Here is a 22,162-nt window from a genome sequence, read left to right on the forward strand (position 1 = left end):
AAAATATTTTATAATATATAAATATATGCAAATTTTTCTAATTTTATAAAGTTTTTATAAAGTTGAATTAAATTTAATGTTAATTTTTTAATAAAATCTTAAATTTTAATAAAGACCTTATTACAACAAGTAGTTTAACATTGCCCTTGTTTTTATTTTCCTATTTAAATAAATAAACCAACACTAATTAAGCTATATAATTGAGGTTCTTGTTTTCCTAGAAACCCTACAATATATTTGTATACATCCTAATTTTACTTTATTTTCCATATGTTTTATATAGGTAAGTTTCTTGGAGCCACACTTCCCACAAAGCTATAACTTAATTGGTGTTACTTTCTTCTACCTAATTGAAAAAGGTCACGCACTTTCCTTTAAATACCATTTGCTTCACTTTCACTTGTGGTTTTTTAATTAATATACCTACATTTTTATGTATATAACTAACTAGTTTTAGACTAAAATGTATATGCATGATTAAAAAGAGAGAGTGTAATGATAAACAATTAAAAGAGGTAGAAAAATTTTAAGGACAGTGATAATTAAAAAAAATATAAATTTAAAACATTTATTACTATCAATGAAATTAATTATTTTTTATAATAGCTAATTAAATTTTTTTCACATAATGAGTAGTTCTTTTCATGTGGAAAAATATTCTTATTATACAACAAAATCCACTTGTTGGGTTAGCAGCTTCCTTGAAGACACTCAAATTAATTAATGTTTTGCAATTCTCCGTAATATAATTTATAATATTAGGCCTAGATCGAATCAAACTTTTGAAAAAGATACTTTGGTACAACAATTTTTAATGTAGTTTAATTATGTGCAGAAACCGCGTTTTGTTGCTGTACCAATTAATTTTAAATTTAATTTTTAAATATTCGTTGCCCTTCTTCCTGCATGATTTCTCTAACCCACATTACGTGTACTATTTTTATTTTGTTCATATATCAGATCCACTTTCATAAGTAAATAGATTTTCTTTAACCGATTCTATAAAGATAAATTAAATTTAAAATTACTTATAATATAATATTAAACTTATTAAAATAACATTTATTGAGTTTATCGTATTACTTTATTCAACAATTTTAAATTATTTACAAAAATTTAATCTTAGAAGTATGTCTTAGTGTGACAATAAAATTTTATTGGAAATTTCATATCAAATAAAATTAAAACAATTTACAATATATAATTATCATTTTCAACTTGTCTTATCAGTTTTTGTAAAGATGAGAGATATTACTTTAAAAACGTGTGTTCATTTTCCAAATGCATTAGGTATAACAACTGTTCTGCCAATCATAAATTGTAATTAAATTTAACTTTTTTTAGGTGGTAAAATTATAATTTAATTAGTATTACAAAAACCAAAAATAAATGAAGAAAAAAGAAAATTACAAAACAACACTTTAAAATATGAATTAAAATAACGTCTCAGAAAATGTTATAACTTATTTAGATATTATTCATAAGTTAGAAGAAGGTTTTTAACTAATAAAAAAATCAAAATATATTGCCAAATATAATCTTAAATCATCTCAAGTCATTTTGATACTTTTTTAATTGGCTTTGCATGTTTCTTATGATGTCTTCCTAATGTTTAAAAACCATTCACGTTACCAGGTTTCTTTCAATGTAATTTTTGCAAAACAGTTTTAAAAAATAAATCATAGGTTCGAAACTTAAAATTATAGGTGTATATAGTACTTTTTGACAGTATATCCAAACTGGAATGGGCCGGGCAAATACTATATTCTAAAAAAAGATAAGGGAAATTTCTTTTTCATCCCCATAATCTCCTTCTGCACTTTCATAAATATAAAAGAAATCTATTTTATTCTTTTTTTAAAAATAATTTTCAGATTATATATATTTTTTCATGAAAAAAATATCTATATTGCAGAATATGAAAGTAAAAAATGACTTATCCAATCTAAAAAAATTTTAACTTTTAAATTGTGTAATCTAAAATTTTTCTTTACTTTCAAATTATACAATTTGAAAGTTATTTTTTAAAAAATTATATAAGGATTGAGTATTTTTTTTACATAAAAAAAACTTTTCAACTATACAAATCTGTAGGTATTTTTTAGATGTAAGCTGTTTTGACTTCCAAAAAACTGAAAGTATTTTTTTTGTATTTATAAGTGAATAAGTCATTATGAAAATGGTGAAAATTTGAGTCTAACATAAGCAAACCATTTATACAAAATCTATACATAAAAAACAACTTATATGTTTGTATGAAAAAAAAATTAATCCTAAAAGTTTTTATAAAAAAAACATAATATTTAAAGAAAAAATATATATAAATTAATAACATTTGTTTGATGAAACTTAAAATATTTAATTATGTGTCTATTATTTTCGCATAATTCAATTAAAGACTTATTCAACCAATAAGTCAATGCTTTTACCAGCTAAGTTTGGTAAAATTAAAGTTTCCGTAATCTTTCTTAAATTACTAAACTACGGGCCCGCGTGCTATAAAGGCTGAAAGCACATGGAACAAATACAACAAGATAATGAATAAAAACAAAAAAGAAATAAGAAAGTAAAAACACAAAAAGAAAATAAATATGAAAAAATCTGCAATCTTTTCTGACAATTTTATTTAACAAAAAATATTATTTCTTTTTATATATATGCACTCGTGCCTAACTCCTTTCGTATCTTAAAATGATAATTTGTGATAACATATTACAAAGTCGACTTTAAGTCTAACTCAATCTCATAAAACTGGTTCATGAGGCTGAGAATTGCACCCACTTATATACAATGAAAGACTATAACCTCTAATCGATGTGGATCTCCATCAATTGTTTTAAATTCGTTTATTTTCCTATCTATTACTTTTATTTCCACCTCTCTAATTATTTTTTTCAAATACGGATGTCATGCATATAGATCGATTGTTACGGGTACAAATTTTGTAAAATAGTGTATTTAATAAGTTATATGAATTCCTTGAAAGAAGAACGCTATATGAAAAAAAATACCAATAACTTTTTTAATTGCACAAATTATTTAATCAGATTTTACTCCATTAAAACAGCAATAAATATACATTTTAATAATATATTTGCCTATATAAATTTGATATTGAATAACGAATTTATTTTTATAAATGTATTGAACTCTCCAAAATGAATTTGCGAACCAACCAATAACAAACAAACAATTGAAGTTAGCGTTGGCATTTAAGTAACTCAGCTACTTCCAAGAGTTCGCAGTCAGAAGCTATAGTTCTCCTTTGACTACACACTTTTTTTAGGTTAAAACCACCCATTCAACACAAAAACTACTATTCTTCAGGTTTAACTTACACCAAATAGGTCAAAATCTCTTCACAAAACAACTATTTTTATTTTTTCAAAAAGACACTGATAGGGATAAATAAAAGAGGGACACAAAAAATCTTAATCATTCTATATAAAATATACACCTACAATACATGGTTTTCAAAAGTTGGAATTTGAATATTCCAAAACTAGAATAGGATACTAGTACTCTTATTGCTCGTGAACTTCGAGTGTTGCTTTTACGAATAATCACAAACAAAGCTAAAAATAATAACATAATTTATATAAATTATTCAAATTATTTATAATAATAATATCGAAAGATTCACTACAAGAAAATCATGAAATAGAAACTAATTTTAGAGACAAAAAATATTTAGTTATTATTGTGACTAAATTAGAAACCATTTTAGGGACTAAATAAATTTTTGATTTCTAAATTAATTTATATTATTGTTAAATGGTTTCTAAATTAGTATCTAATTAGCTACCAAGGTTTTTGCTACCAAATAATTTGGTAGTTAAAATTTTGGTAGCTAATTAGATACCAATTTAGAAACTATTTTACAATAATAAAAACTAATTTAGAAATCAATTATTTTTTAGTTTCTGAAATTATCTCTAATTTAGTTGATGATTTTCTTGTAGTGATTATACAAATTCCCAAAAGATTACATTGAATTTAAACAAATCGTATTACCAATATATAACTAATATATAATTTCATACATGCTAAATAACTTTTGCATACTTTTTTTGGTGAATTTTTATTATATAATAATCATTTATTGAAATTTTACTGCTTGGTATTTTTATTTACATAATTCAAGTCATCAGAAAAAAAACTTGAATATTCCATTCATTTATTTAATTTTTTAATTCTTACACCATACATGTATACAAATGTCTTATCTCTCTAACAAACATCATTTAATAATCATCAGTCCATTAAATTTTAACTCGTTTCATTCAATAGGTTGTTATGAATCCAATAAATTTTAACTCATTTCATTCAATAGTTAGTTATGAATCCATTAAATTTTAACTCATTTCATTCAATAGTTTATTTTCACTAAACAAGACAACTTTAGCCATAAAATATAAAATTTATAAACACACTGAATAAAAATTCAAACATTATACAAAAACAACACTTTAAATCATAAGACTTGATAATAATCAACTTGTATTTAGAAATTCCATTCAGCGGATTCCAATAAGTTCACTTTTGTTTTCAAACCAAATACAATTCAATATGACAAGTTAAAAAAAAAAAATGGATTATAAAACTTTGTCTAAATCACACAAAATCAAACTTAGAGTATCTAAATCAATCCCAAAATCATTTTTCACTTATCACAGGTAAAAGTTATACCTGATAGCATCATAATTCACATACACCAATTAAACTAAAATATGGGTAAATTTGTACTTATAACTCAAAAATTCAATTCTCCATTGAAAATTTAATTTTAGACCAAAACAATTTCCCTCATAAATTACTAACATATAACAACAAATCAATAAAAAAAAAATACAATTACTAAAATTTTAAGAACATTACCAATATCAAACTCATTGATTATTTTCTAAAATTCAACTCATGGTGTAGCTAACAACAATAAAAATCTTTAATTTCACTTATCACGAACAATAAAACTCGTTTTATATAACTTAAATAATTAATTTATTTATAAATTAGTATGAAATTTAGGAAAAATTAATTTCCCTTACTTTGAATTTTTGTATACAATGAGGTTGAAGAGATGGATGAAGAGAAAACAACAAAACTCTATAAATCATCTTAAGAACTCAAAATCCTATCCAACAAAGCATCTAACTACAGGTACATTTTTTTTTCCACTAAAACCCTTTTTTCACACTTCGAATACAATCTTTCTCAATGAAAAGGTAAATGAAACTATGAAATAAATATGAAGGAAAAGAACTTATTCAAACAACATTCAATTATCCCTTAACTAACTTAAATTTTTTGGAAAGAGATGATTGAAGGAGAAAGAGGAAACTATTTTTTAAAACTTGAAGGGATGAGAAAAATTGAGAATGAAAGAAGAAAAAAACAACTGTATGAATTAGTGTGAGAAATTTAAATGTAGAGTTGAGAGTCTCATATTGAATACAAAATCAAGCAATTTTTTTTATGAAGATGAGTAAGATAAACAATATATATATATATATAAAATTACAAACAATTGATTTTTTTTAAGTTAGAAGTGAGAACAAATCTCATTCTTACACACAAACTTAAATTCACATAATTATTTTATTTTTTTTAAAAAAAAAACTTAAACCCTCATAGACTATACACTCCTATATATGGTTTTATACTATAATTAAGTCAACAGAAGAAAAACCAAATTAACCCTCCACAAAATTAATGTTACATACAACTTATAATTTTCGACAAATGCAAGACTTTACAATTATTTTAGAAATAATGTTGATTCGATGTAGAATGTTAAATTTGTTTATATTGATTAATAGATAATTAGTGTAAAAAGAGAAGACCTCATGAAAACATTAACATAGACTTTGAACATTAAGTTGTGAACCTAAAACTTCGTTAGCTGCAAAAGTCAAAGCCTCTAAAACCACTATTTCGTAGTTCTGAACCATTTCCATCATTAGTAATGTAAAACTTGACATCTAATATCATAATAGATCTTCATGTTTCTTTTGAAACTTAAACTTCTTGTCCCAATATTATGGAAGTTTATTCTAAGATTTAAATTCTCAAACCTAAATATTTATATTTAACAATTAGCAAATAATTAAAATAGAAGAAAAACTAACCTAACACCTTTATATTTAAAAACTTGTTATGAATCACTAAAACAAATTATTGAATAGAAACTAATTTTAGAAAGAAAAAAATATATTTTTTTTATCAGCTAGAAACAAAAAATAATTAATTGTTATATTGACTAAATTAGAGACCATTTTAGAAATTAACAAAAATTTTGGTTTCTAAATTAGTTTATAATTTGGTATCTAATTATGTACCAAGTTTTTTCTACCAAATTTGGTATTTAATTAACTACCAAATTTGGTAGCTAATTAGATACCAATTTCGAAACTATTTATCTATAATAGAAATTAATAAATTTTTTAGTCTCTAAAATATATTTGAATTTAGTCATTGTAACAACTAATTATTTTTATTTCTAAAATTGATTTCTATATAGTGATTTTTTTATAATAAATAAATTTTTTATATAACCACATATACATGTAACAATATCAATGAATACGTCTTTACTACAATGGTGGATTAGTGTTTTTAACTTTTAGTTCATAAAGTTCGAGATTTTTAGTAGAAACTCATTTCATCACACTTTTGTATTTTTTTCACAGACGAAAATGGTAAATTTTTAAAAAAACTTCCTTTAAACCTTTGAAAATGTTCAAGATTGAGCATCTACAAGAATTGCAAGAAAGAAAAAAAATAAAAAATCAAGAAGGATATAAACATTTAAAAAATTCATATTTAAAATATCTTACACGGTGGTATTAATTGAAATTTTAATTTGTGAAAAAAATAATTTTTATATTTATTATTCTTAACATCAATAATAGGATTTTTTTTCAGTTAATTACAAAAAGGGACATGTATATTTTGACATTAGTTCTAATTAGATCTAGAATCTAAACGCAAAACATAATGTTTGCCGTAGTTTTTTCTTTGTACATAAATGATTTTCTGAGATAAAATAAAATTCAACTACTATTTTAAAATACAGTTCTCCAATATAATATTTATTATTCAAAATTCATTTTATCAAAATTTAAAATAAACATAAATTATTGTACTTATACGCTTCCTTTATTTACGAGTGAGACTAATCAGCTATGAAGCTTTGACATTCCTCTTAAATAATGTATCTCGTATGACAAGTATCCGTGAATTGTGAAATTCAAAAAATATTAGTTAGATTTGTGATAATTATAGTACAGTTTTAACACAATTTTTTTTTTAAAATTCATTAATTTTCTAAAAATTTAAATTTATTGTATAATTTATTATTATTATTATAAAAATAAGAAACAAATCTTTGTGAACTAGTCATGAAAGACATGTTTCTATTCCAAAAAATAATCTGAAAACATATTTGTACACATAAATATTTATTGTCAATTTATATAATTCATAATTATATAATATATACATTTATGTCTTCGTATCTTACATTTTAAAGATTATATGTATTTCTACGTCCATGTCGTATCAATGTCGTATCAATGTCTATGTCAGTGACAGTGTGATTATCGGTCCTATGTAGCTAGTGTATGTACAAACTATTGTTTACTTAAAATTATTGTTTACTCTTAAAAGTAAATTTTAAATATGACTTAATTTCTCAATGAACTATCATCTATATTATAACACAATATGCTTGATATACTATATTTTATTTATTTATTTAATTTGTTTTTAAAATGAATCATGCGAATCCTTATATAAACTCGGACATTTTGCATCTGACGTTAAATTTTAGTGATTTTGCAATTAATCATACACATTCTTTATATTTAAATATTCTTATTTTAATTAATCTTCAATTTTAAATTTAACACGTCTCACGTACCAACAATAAAAAAATTCAGCATGTTCACAGCATATTTTTCTCCAAACATTTGTTTATGCAATGTTTTCATGTTTCACTTATTTTATTATATTTTCAATTGACGGACATTATCAATCAATTTTATATTTTTTGCTGTTGGATATTGTTGGTTGAGTCGTCATCGTCTTTGTTACGTTAACCTGTGATTCATTATTTATTTATGGAATAAACAAGAACAAGTTTCCATCCATGGAAATTGAATGTGGTCACGCTCACGAGGTCTCACGTAAAATATCAATATCACCGGTTTAATAAATAATAGCCATCAATAACTATTATTGAGTTCTACAATAAAATAAAATAATCCGTAAGAACATCTTGGCAACAAACTTGCTATTTTTTCTTGAGAAAATAATATTTTGGTAAAATAAATTTATTAAATAAATCATGAAGACGGAAAAAAGAAAGATAAAGTATATAAATAATGTAATGGAGATAGTTAAAAGTAAAATTGTAAAAATTATTATTTAAACTAAAAGAAATACAGGTATATTGTATATTTACATTTTTATCTTTTACTCAACTAATTTTGGATTCGTTGAAACTGAAAAATAAAAATTAATATGTAAAAAAAAAATGATGAATTAATTAATCAATAGTTTAAGTTTCTCTTCTTCAAGTTTTTTCCTTTTATTCCATTGAAAATTTTGTTCTCAGTGATGTTAACGTTAAAATTATGATTGACTTGATGGTAGGTAGATACAAAAGAATAATGACTTTATCAAATAATACACTACAAGAAAATCATGAAATAAAAACCAATTTTAGAGACCAAAATAATTAGTTGCTATAGTAACTAAATTAAAGACCATTTTAGAGACTAAAATAAATTTTAGTTTATAAATTAGTTTTTATTATGGTTAAATAGTTTCTAAATTGATATCTAATTAGCTACCAAAGTTTTAACTACCAATTATTTATTTTTTCTTTAAAATAAAAAAAATTAAAGAAAAAGTGAAGAAATTAATTTGTGTATAAAAATGGTATATTAATATTAATTTAAAAAAAGAAAAAATAAATTTATTTTATTTTTAAATAATTCATATGAATTAGACAAAATATTTCATTATACTAATAAAATAAAATATATTAAAAATAAAGGTAAAATATATTAAATATATTAAATAGAGGTAAAATAAGAGAAAAATTACATAAAAAAAACTATTATAATAATGAATCCCATAGTTATAGATAATGTAACTTTCTTTTTTCTTCATAGATATCCCCCACCACTTTTTCCCATGTTTTCAAAATCTCTTAAGAGTCAACTACTTTTGCTGGTCATGTGATGTGATCCATTTCAAACCTCCCACGATGTCTTCACCTACCCCTGAAACACACAACTACTCAACTTTTATGATGCAGCAGAAAATTATTTTGATATATATATTATTTAAATTTTTTAATAGTGAAAATAACATGGGCTTAATTATATTTCTTGTGTCATTCTTTTATTTATGCCTACTTTTGATTAGATATCATCCTAACTTTAATTTTTCAATACTGTAATTAAAATTCTCTAAATATTAATATAATGATGTAAGTGAGGGATTACAAAATTAGGTTCACCTATCATAACTCCAATAAAGGAGGTTAGGTAAACTTCATCTCATATTGAAAAATAGTTTAAAGATAATCTTATTGGATGGTTGTTGTGTATAGACAATTTTTGCAATATAAGCAAATAGAATGAGAATGACGTAAAATGAAATAAATTGTAAAATCCAATAAGGATATGACAGGAAAGAGGGAGAGATAAACTCGTGCGAAGAATAGGTAAAATGAAAAATGAAGTCTATTAATTAGGCATTCAATTAGCAGAAAAAAAGGCGAGAACAATAAAATAGAAATTAGTGAAAACTTAATAACCGTTGTACCATAAATATTCAGCATTCCTAGTTTTGAGACAATGGTATTAAAGCTTCTAGGTTCGAGGAGAAGTTTGGTAAAAATATCTACATATATTGCTGATGTTTAGATATAAGTAGCAACAAAAATAAGTTTGACTTCAAATAATTTTGAGTAATCTATTTTGTTGATTCATTGTCACAATATATAATAATTGATAATTGAGTTTTAATATCAAGATAATTGTAAAGCATATAGTTTTTAGAAACAGACCCAATTTGAATTTTTAAAATCCTTAAATTGTAAATCAAAATTATCAAGAAAGAATAAATCTTGTTCGGGAGCAGTTTTAATATATTGTACAATCCGATAAGTGCATGGAAATGATCAAAGTAGGAACATAAAAGAATTGACTTAAGAACTGAAGAATAACTTATATCAGGACTTGTATTGGTGAACTATAAAAGTGTATCGATAAGACGTTGATATGAAATGATGTCTTGTAGAGGTATTTCTCGTTCAAACATTGTTTTATGTCTTTAATCATGTGAGTAGAACAAGGTTTTTTTTTGTCAACATCAACAAGAACATCGAGGACATATTTTCCTGAAAAACATGATTTCCTTTGTTGCAATGGGCAATTTTATAACCAATAAAGTATTTTGAGTTTTTCAAAGTCTTTCACTTTGAAGACTTTATCTAAATCACGTGTTACATGTTGAATATCAAATATTGAGCTTCCTTTAAGAGTTATATCATCCATGTATATAAGCAAGGTAGTGAAAACATTATCGGTTTTTTTTATAAACTAAAAATGATCAAAACTTGATCACAGAAAACCTATATTTTAAAGAGAATATGATAACTTGACAGAACATTGTCTACTTACTTACTTTAAACCATATAATCACTTTGTTATTTTACACACATAATCTGCTTTAGGAGTATTCATACATAGACGAGGAATCATTTACACATCCTCATTTAAGTCACTTTGAAGAAATGCATTGTTTACATCTAGCTAGCGCAAGTGTTAATTTTGTGTGGCAACCTAAGCAAAGAAATATATGACAAACACCCACCATAAACAATATTCTTTATAAAATGAAGATAAAAAAATATATTTGTACTGGTATGGGTGAGACCGAGACCCACCTAGCTGCCCGAGATCAGGGAAACCTGACCGAGACTTAAGAGACTTGGTCGAGACCATGAAAACTTGGCCGAGATGACCGGGACCGGGGAAGCCTGGTCGAGACCTAAGAGACTTGGCCGAGACGAGGGAAATCGCCACAGTCGGCCTGGCCGGCCGACACGTACAACCATTAACGCTCAAACCAATGTCAGTGAAGCTAATTCGTCATTAAGGATTAGGTAATGCAACCCTTAGTGAGATCCACTCCACTAATTAGGCCCAATAAGGTAAGCCCATTAAAATAATATAAATAACACACATCCCAAGGAGAAAGGTATGCCATTTGTTACTGTGCACCTACCCGAATACTGATCACCCGCTTTACTGACTTGAGCGTCGAAGTGTCTTCCACAGGTACCCTCCATTTGGTGTTCGCCCGAGACCGAGTGCCGAAGAAGAAGCACGAAGACGAGAAGGACCCCAGTTCATCATCCAACAACCTGCTCGACCGAAGGAAGGAGACGAAGACTTTAATAGTTCTTTAGGTCCCATCTCCCTAGCAGGAACAATATCATTTATGTAATGTAAAATTATGTGAGAATGGTGTCCAAGCCTATAATGTCAAAAGTTTTTATTTTGATTTTTTATCACAAGATTTTCACATTGTGACGCTATGAAATTGAAATATGTTTTTTTTGCTTTAGAGTTTGTAAAATGTGATTATTAAATATTTTTGTCTACATTTTTCTTAAGGGTCAATTTTTTTTTTTAATGTTCCAAATTTTAAACCATTAAGGTGTTTATAGTATGTAAATGTTTGAAATGACTCGTTATGTATATAAAACTAGTTCAATTTGAGGTTTCACCTCATCAATCCATTGAAAGTAGTTATAATGGACATCACAATGATTTTTTTTAAAAAAACTAACCATATTTGAAAAAAATTAACAAACATTTCACATACACAAAAACTTATTACAATTATTTTCAGATTACAAGTTCCTAGATGATCTATAGTTTGGAGTAAGAACGAAAATCAATTCCATGTTATAATATAGAGATAAAAAAAATATTTAATCTTTTCTTAAATAGTATTGAGAATTATATAATTAACTTGTGTTGGAGTTTTAATATAAGTATTTATTGTGAAAATTATAAACATGAATTTTAATTTTAATTGAAAAACAACATAAAAAATTATGTAAGAAATTTCATCCTTTCCACATTTTTTAAAGTATATGCCAATATTTTTGTTGTTATCTTCCAAGTGATAAGGGGATATGAATAAAAACATTACTGTAAAAAAGGGGTTCTTTGAGAAAGTGTCAAACCATGAGTGAGTAAAGTGTAATTCACCACTAAAGAGAATAAAATCATTAACGGACAACACAATGAGAATTAAAAGCGTAATTAAGATAATAATTTATTTTAATCACAACATAAGACTTTGAAAGAGACATTGAACTATTTAATCAGATAATTTTTTTTTTGAAAATCACTAATAGAGGCATAGTTCATTCTCCTAGAAGATTTATTCAACACAGAAAAAGTTAATTATGTTTTTGGAAAAATAGAAAAAGTTATTTGATTGTGAACAAAACTGTCTTACGTCAACATTATTATGAATGGATCATTAGATTTTGGTGGGTCATTAGTTGCCACTTGTTCACATAGTATAGTCTTTAAAATAAAGATCAGATCAGATTCCGCCACGCCCACCTCGTGTTTCCTTTTTTTTTTTATTTACACTAAAACTTTTTAAACCACTAAGTAAAAAAAGAAAAACGTTTAATTTTAGGATATTATTATAAAATTAAATAAAATTTCTATTATTGGCCGATTCAATAATAGCTTAAAGAGTGAATGTATCAGTGTTCAGTATATACTATAATAAAGAAAAACATGAATATTCAATTATTGTTTATTTTAAGAGAAAAAGAAAATCAAAATAGAAAAGCTTCTTTGGAAACGACGAGGGTGTTATAAATATCAGAACACCGACGAGGGTGTGTTTTTCTTCGAAGCTTTGTTGGCGGCAAAGCAAATCTGTATTGCGATGGCGCCTACGAAGCTCTTCTTCTTTGCGTTTTCAGTAACCCTAATTTTCGCCGTCGTCGGGGCCGAGGCTGATGTTTCCATCGATGGAACCGCAGCAGAGCCTGATGCCTCCGCCTTCAAGATCCAATTAGATCAACTCAATTCTAAGATCCGAATTCTCGGTCTGTTTTCGTCTTCTATGCAAAATGAAAACCTATCTCGACTTTTCATTTTCTAGATTTCAATTTTAGTAGTTGCACTCTTCGTTACCAAAATGTCCGCGTCTACGATTTTTGTTTCTGTGCAATTTTTAGTTTGAAATCAGGACTGTGCTATGATTGCGAATCGTGCTGTTGTCGCGCTCACGATTTTCAATTAGTTGCAGTCGATGTGTTTAAAAGGCAATTTCTGGTCTTTATTTGTCTTCGCGAAAGAGTATTATTGATTGATCTTTATACAAATAACTTTTTTGCGTCGCTAATGATTTATGGTTGGAATCACTTCTTTTATGGTTTCGTTTCATATCATTTGAATTCCAAGGAGTTATAATCCCTCGCCTTTTCCATTTAGATGTATACTTATTTCTGACGGGATCTTTTTATGGCTAATGCATGTCGTGTTTTTTTTTTTTGAAGAATCTGAAATCAGAGAAAAGTCGGAAGAAGTGAAGAAGAAGGACGAAATTGTGGCCAGAAAAGAAAAAATCATTGAAGATAAATCGGTTACCATACAGTCCCTGCAGAATGATGTTGCTTCTCTCCAGGTGTGGGACAAGGCCTGAATTGCAATTTTTATTCTTTAGTGTGTGTTTTTTTATATATTGACTGTTGTATTTCTCCATGTGATTATGATAATTTGAGTATCGATGGTAAATGTAAACATCCATTCTCATACTTTATTGTTGGTAGCATTTATTTATTTATTTTGATAATAAATTGTATATTAGAAAACTTTCAAAAGTAATTTTTCCTCTTAGAAAAAAGGGTCATTGGATGCTGAAGAGCAAGTTGGAAAGGCTCATGCCCGTGCTGGTGAACTACAGAAGCAGGTTACGTATAAATCAGCTAGTAGAAGTATCACGTATGATCACTATTCTATAGTGCAGACTCTGAAATTCTTTATGCAGGTGGACAAGCTCAAAAGGGAACTAGAAACACAAAACAAGGAGAAAGGGAACTGGGAAACTCGAGTACTTGGGTTAGAGAAAAAAGTTCATGACTTGAACTCAAAATTAGAAGCTGTAAGTTTTAAGTTTACCTACATTTCTGTTTTTACAAATCTTCTTTTAAGTACATCTCATTTTTTTTGTCCTTGAAACTAGTTCTTAATCTCTATTTACTGTTGATTTTTGTGTAAATGCTTTAGTATTTTAATTACACTTACTTGGAGTTATATTCCCTTTTCATCTCCCTTCTTCTTATCAACGAGTCTTGTAATAAAATTGATCTGTTCTAGGAGTACCTTGTGCACCTTGTCATGTTCAATTCTCACAATGGGAAGGGCATGTTAATCTCAATTTTCTGCATATATACCTTTTGCTTTTCACATGTTATTCTCCTTTTTTCTCCTTCATTTGTGTTGTAATTATGACTTTATTCTTCTAGTTGTGAACAACAGGCTCAAAAGATACTTCTCTGCTATTTTTTTGCATGTATAGTCCCGCCTATCTCTACTTTCCCCTTTCCACTATGACTTAATAGGTGCTGTATGTTCTGATTCCCGAAAATTTGGAAATTTTCGGAGAGTTTGCTTTGAGCTGTTAATGGTGTAGAAGTTTTTATGCTACTATTGACAAGCAAGTGTGAATTAGGATATTCCCATGGTTGGAGCCTTCTGTAGGTCTTAGAAACTGAAGTTGTCAGAGCTCAGCAGGCAGCACCACCTTGCTGTTTGTTTATTTATGTGTTGAATTTACTATTCATTTTTTATTGGTGCATGCTTTTGGATTATGCATGGGTTGACGTGCATCCCTCTTCTGACAACATTATCGTTAGCTGCTAGTTTTTTGTTAGTTGGTATAATAATAATATCTATTGCTGTTGGCTTTAGGTTGATCCTACTCTGATTGTAGATCTAAGAGAATTACTAGTGAACTCTATTACTTGCAAAAAATAAATTAAAAACCACTATGTCATTATTTTTCACTAGTTACCTGCAGTACTGTAATCAATTTTCAAGTTATTGAAACATATTCTCTCTAAGGATGATGCGGTTACCTGAGTAAGTATATTTTTCACAGCTTCAAAAGATAAACGAGGAGCAGAGGACACAAATTCAGAAAACTGAACGTGCTCTTAAAGTTGCCGAGGTATGTTAGTGCATATATTTTCTTGTCTACATTGTGCAGGATGCTTGATGATCTGAAGTCTCTTGTTTTTCACATAATATTCTTGTTTAGGAAGAGATGGTGAAGGCTAAGTTTGAGACAGCTATCATAAAAACAGAGTTGAGGGAGGTAATAATTCACCAATTCAGTTGACTACCCTACACCTTTATATCATTCTTACATGGCTGTACATTTTTATAGCCATTTTAATTGTCAATGTTGTGCCTTCTATCTGAAACTGAGGAGTTTCTTTCAATTATGGGTCATTTTATTTTATAGCCTTGCACAATAGTGAATAGTTGATTTTGATGGCTAAGGTTTTAGGGTTGTTATTGAAAATGTCAACATATTAATACTAAGCCTCCACTCATTCCATTGCTTATTGATTGGATATCATATATTGGATAAAATCGTGAGAAAATAGCAGATGTCGCATATCAGTTGAAAAGATCAATTGTATATGTATAAAAAAAATTAAGCTGTATGCTAATAAAAATAATATGCATAAAAAATAAAAATTAACTTAAAGTTCAATTGAGTGGAGGCTTGTTGGAGATGACAGGACGATGCAGACTGCATGATGCAACCATGGCAATGGCAGAATGAGTTGCAAATGTAGATCCTATAAATTCCACTTTGCAATGGTGCTTTTGTGCTGCCATAACAGCTATTTAAGTGCGATGCTTTGTGATAAACATGGTGGCTCTTGGCCTTGGACCAGGGTTCTCAAAAATAATATTTGACCAAAAAAATACTGGAGGTCAAATAAAAGTGAAGTAAAAGTATATGTTACATACTAAATAAAATATTATTTGAAAATTACACTTATACATATAAATGCTGGTTTCTGATGTATAGTTTCCAAATTAAATTCAGTGCTTAATGAACAGAATCCATAAACTCATGATAACTTAATTTTCATAAACTAGAAAAGGTAAAATCTCATAATTCATCCTTGATTTAATCCTTTGAGTGTGGCTAGCATGAACAGCTACATTTACCAGAAACACTGGACATTCCTAATTTTTTTAGAAACTTGCCATACACCAGCAAGGGACCATAGAAAGCTCTAATCATTGTCGAATCCTGTAACTCAAACTAGCATGTGACTCAATCATAGAAATCTCAGCCTCATTATGTTTGAGTCGGACACATGGACAACCAGGGTGAGACTGAACTTGTGTTGTGAATTTTGATGTAGCTCCAAGCAGATGCCAAACTACTATTAATGCCTTCCTTAGATCCAGTTTAATATGCATAGCCTAGAACACCTAGTCCAAATACCCTTCAAAATATGAAAAATATAAAATCTTTAGGTCAGAACGAATTTCTATAATCTTATTATTTTGAAATGCTTTGTGTAATGATTTCACCACATTCCTTCAAATATGAGAAATTTAAAATCTAAAGTTCTAAACTGAATTTCCATAATCTTAATATTTTGAAATGAATTGCGTAATGATTTTTCCATTTTTTTGGGTCATATATAATATTTTCTATTTAATTGTTAAATTGTAGGATTTTAGCTTTTTCCATTTTTGTTTTGTAAGCAGCAGCTGCCTATTGCTACAATTAATGCTATATTGGAAAACCATTTCATTCTCTTCAACTTTTTATTATATTAACAATTATAATTATGTACATTGAATTATCTCATACTGGTGTTATAATCAGACACATGGTGCTTGGCTTCCACCTTGGCTTGCTGTACACTATATTCATAGTAAGGTGAGTCTATGTTGTATCTCTAATGTTTATTAGAACAGCCTTCATCACCAGTTCTGAGATATTTTTTTTCTGCCAGTCTTGTGCTGAAACTCAATGGAACAAACATGGGAAACCTGTTTGGGAAACACTTACATTAAAGGTAATGTTGGTTTTTATTTTGGCTATTAATCTGTTGTTTCTGATATTTCTTTTGACATGTTAATCAATTACAGATACACTATTTATGTTATTTCTTTATTTACAAGCGAGCATATAGGCTTCTTTATTGTAATGATTTCGTATTTACTCTAGGCCCTAGAGAAGAAGGCACAAGCTGGAAAGTGGGCTGAACCTCATGTGGAAACCATTAAAACTGTAAGGCCTCCATTTATTTCAGTTTTTTGCTATGCTTTGCTGGGCATGTTTCTATGTGGTAGTGTAACTACAATTATGGCCAAAAAGCATGCACTTCTTGTCAGTACTATACTGCAATTATGGTCCATATGGAATTGTTTCAGAATTGTCTTTTTTAACCCTCATCCTAATATTTTGGTAATTGGTATCCATTTGTGAGCTTCCTTGATTGTAAATATATTTTGATTTTCTTAAATACCCAGCCAAATTGAATTGTTTTCTTTTTCATTTCCTCCTTTCAATTGAAGAAATGGGTCCCTGCTGTAAAAGAACAGTGGTCTGTAGTGAAAACAAGTGCTGAACCGCATGTGCAATTATTGACCACAAAAACTGTTGAAGGTTATGAGGCTACCAAGAAGACAATTTCTCCCCATTTAAGCAACGCAAAAGAATTTGTTTATCCTTATTATCAGGTGCAAGTCTCTTCAATTCATCCTTGTGGTTTGTTTGTTTTGCTTGCAGATCTGTTTCTTAAGGTATACTATTGGTTGACAGGAAGCTAGAAAGTTCAGCAAGCCATACATTGATCAGATTGCTGTTGCAGCTAAACCTCATGTTGATAAAGTACAAGTGGTTTTGAAGCCCTACACGAATAATGTTGTTCATGTTTATGGGAAGTTTTTGGAATCAGCTACTACATATCATCGCCAGGTGTCAGCCTTCATCTTTTTTTAGAATATTGAAAAACTTATGCAATCCTTATTGTATTTGTCATTAATTTATTGCCTGATATAAACACCTTTATTATTTTTTTTACATGTTTTCCTTTTGCACTGTATTTATAATTTTTTTTGAAAATGTGAACTTTGGTTGGCAATCTTTGTCTTTTGGAATATGTAGTTGTTCCTTCCTTTAATCAATTTTAGTTGTTACATGTTTTCTTTTGCACTGCATTTATATATTTTTTTTTTGAAAATGTGAACTTTGGTTGGCAATCTTTGTCTTTTGATATATATAGTTGTTCTTTCCTTTAATCAATTTTAGTTGTTAAAAAAGAGGAAGTATATGCAATCACTCATTGCTTGTCATTATTTATTTCTGATATCGACACTTATTGTTTTTTACAGTATTCCTGTTGCACACTCTATCTACTAATGAGAAAATTGTCGATATAAACTTTGGTTGGCAGTCTGTCTTTTGAAATTTATAATCGGCCATTCCTGCAATCAGTAATCAGTCTTAATTTTATTTTTTTAAAGGAGGAAATATGGTGAAAGCCAAATTGATATACTTGTATATCAGAATTGAGGAGAAATAAAAGAAAGAATTTGTATTGGTCTTGATGAAATTTACTAAAGGTGTTTGAGTCAGAGTTACAGCTCTATACATACTATCAGGACTCAGTATGATAGAACTAAAGAAAAATAAAGGAGAAATTATTCTTTTACATTATGTAAATATACATGTTAGAGGGCAGTATGGTGGTATGCTCGAATGTTATCAACCAAACTGATCATTGACTCGGTCAATATTTTAGGTTAATGAGTCATTGTGTCAAACCAGTGAATCACTAGTTGAACCACATGAAGTGGTGCATATCAAATTTGTATATGTTTTAATATTTTTCATGCGTTTAAGTAAAAATCCTACTCTACTAATAATATTTATTTTTAAATGCTTCTTGTCTTGGATTGAAGTCCTATTACTGAAACTTTGGTATAAACTTCTGTCAAAATTCCCTCACTTAGCAGGATAATACACTTCCAATCAAGTAAACATTTAGATTGAGTTAGTAACTGTGTGAAAAGTGCTAGACACAACGTGAAAATTCAAAATTTCAGATTTGGGAGTTTGTACAATGTCAAAGGGTGAACTGTTGTCAAGAGAAGTCACTTTGCGTGCAAAAGAAGCTTCATATTTTTTAATAAAAAGTTATTCAAAATGGAGAGTGTTTTGTGTTTTTTTTTTTAAATTCAACATGATTAGTTCAAGTCATTTAATCGCACCAAGTCATCCATGGAAAACTGTCTGGTTTGTATTGGGTTGATCTGGTTCAAATAACATTTCCTTTGATTCTACTACATTAGTAAAGAGTTCTGTTAACTTTTTGTAATTATTGTTTAATCAATAAATGCTGAAAACTATGCCGGTATTATTATATGATTAATTGTATTTTTCTTTTGGTATTGATTTTTTTTCCCAATGAAGGTCCAAGCCACTGTCCAAGAGACACTGAAGAAGCATGAGCTCACTAGACCTCTTGCTACCAAAGAGTTGGAATGGTTTGCGGTATGCAATTAAAGATTTTCTGTCCTGATAAGAATTACTGAAATTGACAGTGATTAGGTGAATTTACTAGTATTTTGTCAATTTTGCAGGCCTCTGCTCTTTTGGCTCTACCCATTATTTTTGTGGCTAGAGTGTTTTCAGCTGTGTTCTGGTCAGTCTTCAATGTCTTTTTCAAAATTTGTGCACTGATTTACTTTTTATTGATCTGTATGTTCTCTTTACACATATATTTGGAACTTAATAGTAACACCTTTTGTTGTCTGCAGCAATAAGAAAGTGAATAAACCTTCTCGAAGTGGAAATAACCATGCACGACGCAAAGCTAAGCGAGGCCATCCAGACAAGCACACATCATGAAGTTAGATCGTGCCTTATTTTTTTCCTGAAAAGGAATTTAGGTATGCCATTCTATTCTATTATTGATTTGATTCAGGATATTTTCATTAACTTTATTTTATGCAGCATGATGAAAAGTGTGCTTTGGTATCTTTACCATAAACTGTTACATATCATGCTTGTGTGAATTTGCTTTTGTGATTTTATTTTCAATTGACTGCCTATTTTTATTTACTTGAAAGATTTGAGAGCTAAAGGGGAAATAATTTTGGGTGTTGAGCTAGTCATACATGAAAAGCTTGGTTTGGTCTTTTAAATAAAACCACCTTGTTGTGAATTGATATTTTTCTCAGAGGAAAACAAACATTGTCTCATTCACTAAATTATGAGATTAGAAAGAAGCTTCTCTAAATTGAAAACCTGATGCCCCTGCTATCTTAATTGTATTTGATAATGAAACCTTATTGATTGGAAAGGTTATCATTCCTTCCTTATCAAATGGTTTTAACATTAGAAAAACGAGTGTCCTATTTTCCTCCTCAGTTTCTGCTCTGGTATTCAACAATTCACTTGGTTATAATAAAATATTTTTGTTGATGAGGGTAAAACATTAGTTTCATAGAATGTGTAATTCAGTGTAGTAATTTAGTTAACGTGCCTAGGTCATGTTAATTTATTTGATTTCATTTGGAAGGGTCAAACCTATCTGTATGGCCACCATAAGTTTGCTTCTCATTTGGAGATACATCACTGTAGAATGAGTTCCTAATTTTTGAATTAGTATCTTAAAGAAAAAAAACTCCTTTGGAGGGAGTGTTATAAAGGAGATCTGTGACCTAGTCAACGTGGTAGAGGGTAGGTTAAAATGGGGGAAAAGTAGGGATTTCATCTGAGGATCAAATAAATCTCTGAAGTTAATTGGTGCCACTTGAGTTAAGGCTCTTTTAGTAACCTACTTTTTTAATATCTTCTTAATTTAAGTAAAGCAGTAATGAGCATCAAGAGTCTTAGAAGATTCATTGTGAGCTCAAAGCTATTTGAATTTGACAATTGATATCAAAAGCTAATGAGGCCAACAAAAACAGATAGAAAAGTGGAATTCACTTTATGACATTGTGTGAGCATCGTATTGGTAGAAATTGGTTCTGTAGTAGTTAGATGATTTGACATCTGGATGGTGGTGGCGTTGATAAGTATATATTTATCACGTTGAGCTTCATAAATGGAAGCATGAAACTATGATACATTTCAGCGTTTCTTATTTCGAATAATAGGTTTATATGATGAGTTTTTGTTCAGTAAAGCTGTTGAAAAGTGAATTTAAAATAATTTCTTGGATGAGACAACAAATAACATTTTATATATGAAAAATAGTATTTATGAGAAGTTAAATATTTTCAGAAAAAAAAGCCTTTTGCAAATTTTAGTTGTTACTTATACACTGAAATTAAAACTTCTTTTTTTCAGCTCAACTGTTGAAACTTTAAAAATTTATATTTTCCTAAAATGCTCTTACTTTTATTGTGCAATCGAGTTTTTACATAATTTTGTTTTTCATTATTCATATTGAAATACGATGCTGAAAAATACTGTTTCTGTTTATTGCAGATAATTTTTCCTGTTCGCATGGGTTTATGGAGGGCTATATCTTTCATGTCATGTGGGGTTTTGAATATTTTGCTTCTCTTTTTCTGGGTGAGGTAACTTTAGGATGTTTCACTGTAGAGTTGGGCACACACACTATGTTTAGGTGTTTATGTATTTTCTGTCACTGTGTTATATTTGTTATTAGACTTGGCACTCCCATGTCCTGTCGGTTTTATTTTCTAAAATTCTTGACAGTCAAAAGTGTTTCCACTTGATGTATGTTTATTAGAATCAGAAAATTTCTTTCTGTCGCGGTTTTCTGCGGAACTTTAAATTTATTTCTAAAAGAAACTAATTCATGAGCTATTCTTCATTGGAACTTACTGACTCCCCCCATTTTTTTCTGTTTAAGTTTCTTGAATTATCTTGGAAATTATTAAACAATTGTGGTAATATCATATTATTTACTCCCATATCGAAAACTAATTGACTTGTTAAGTGAGGAATTTTCTGTTTAAGTTAGAAGTGCTTTAGAGAGTTTCTCTATTGAAACTTTAATGTTTATTCTTGTGGAGAATCTCTC

General features: G+C 28.2%; 1 protein-coding gene across 1 annotated transcript; it reads left to right on the forward strand.

Annotated features, from left to right (window-relative positions):
- The first annotated feature begins 12,816 nt into the window (after positions 1-12,816).
- LOC137822682 (uncharacterized) lies at positions 12,817-21,945 on the forward strand. Its single transcript, XM_068627629.1, has 15 exons — positions 12,817-13,162; positions 13,616-13,743; positions 13,957-14,028; positions 14,107-14,220; positions 15,220-15,288; positions 15,379-15,435; positions 16,981-17,034; positions 17,111-17,173; positions 17,326-17,388; positions 17,676-17,840; positions 17,923-18,078; positions 19,576-19,656; positions 19,746-19,807; positions 19,923-20,054; positions 21,601-21,945. Exons 1-14 carry the CDS (start codon positions 13,000-13,002, stop codon positions 20,011-20,013), a joined length of 1,338 nt encoding a protein of 445 aa, XP_068483730.1. The 5' UTR covers positions 12,817-12,999; the 3' UTR covers positions 20,014-20,054; positions 21,601-21,945.
- Positions 21,946-22,162: the final 217 nt, after the last annotated feature.

The sequence above is a fragment of the Phaseolus vulgaris genome, chromosome 9 (assembly GCF_000499845.2).
Source record: "Phaseolus vulgaris cultivar G19833 chromosome 9, P. vulgaris v2.0, whole genome shotgun sequence".
In the NCBI taxonomy this organism is placed as follows: Eukaryota; Viridiplantae; Streptophyta; class Magnoliopsida; order Fabales; family Fabaceae; genus Phaseolus; species Phaseolus vulgaris.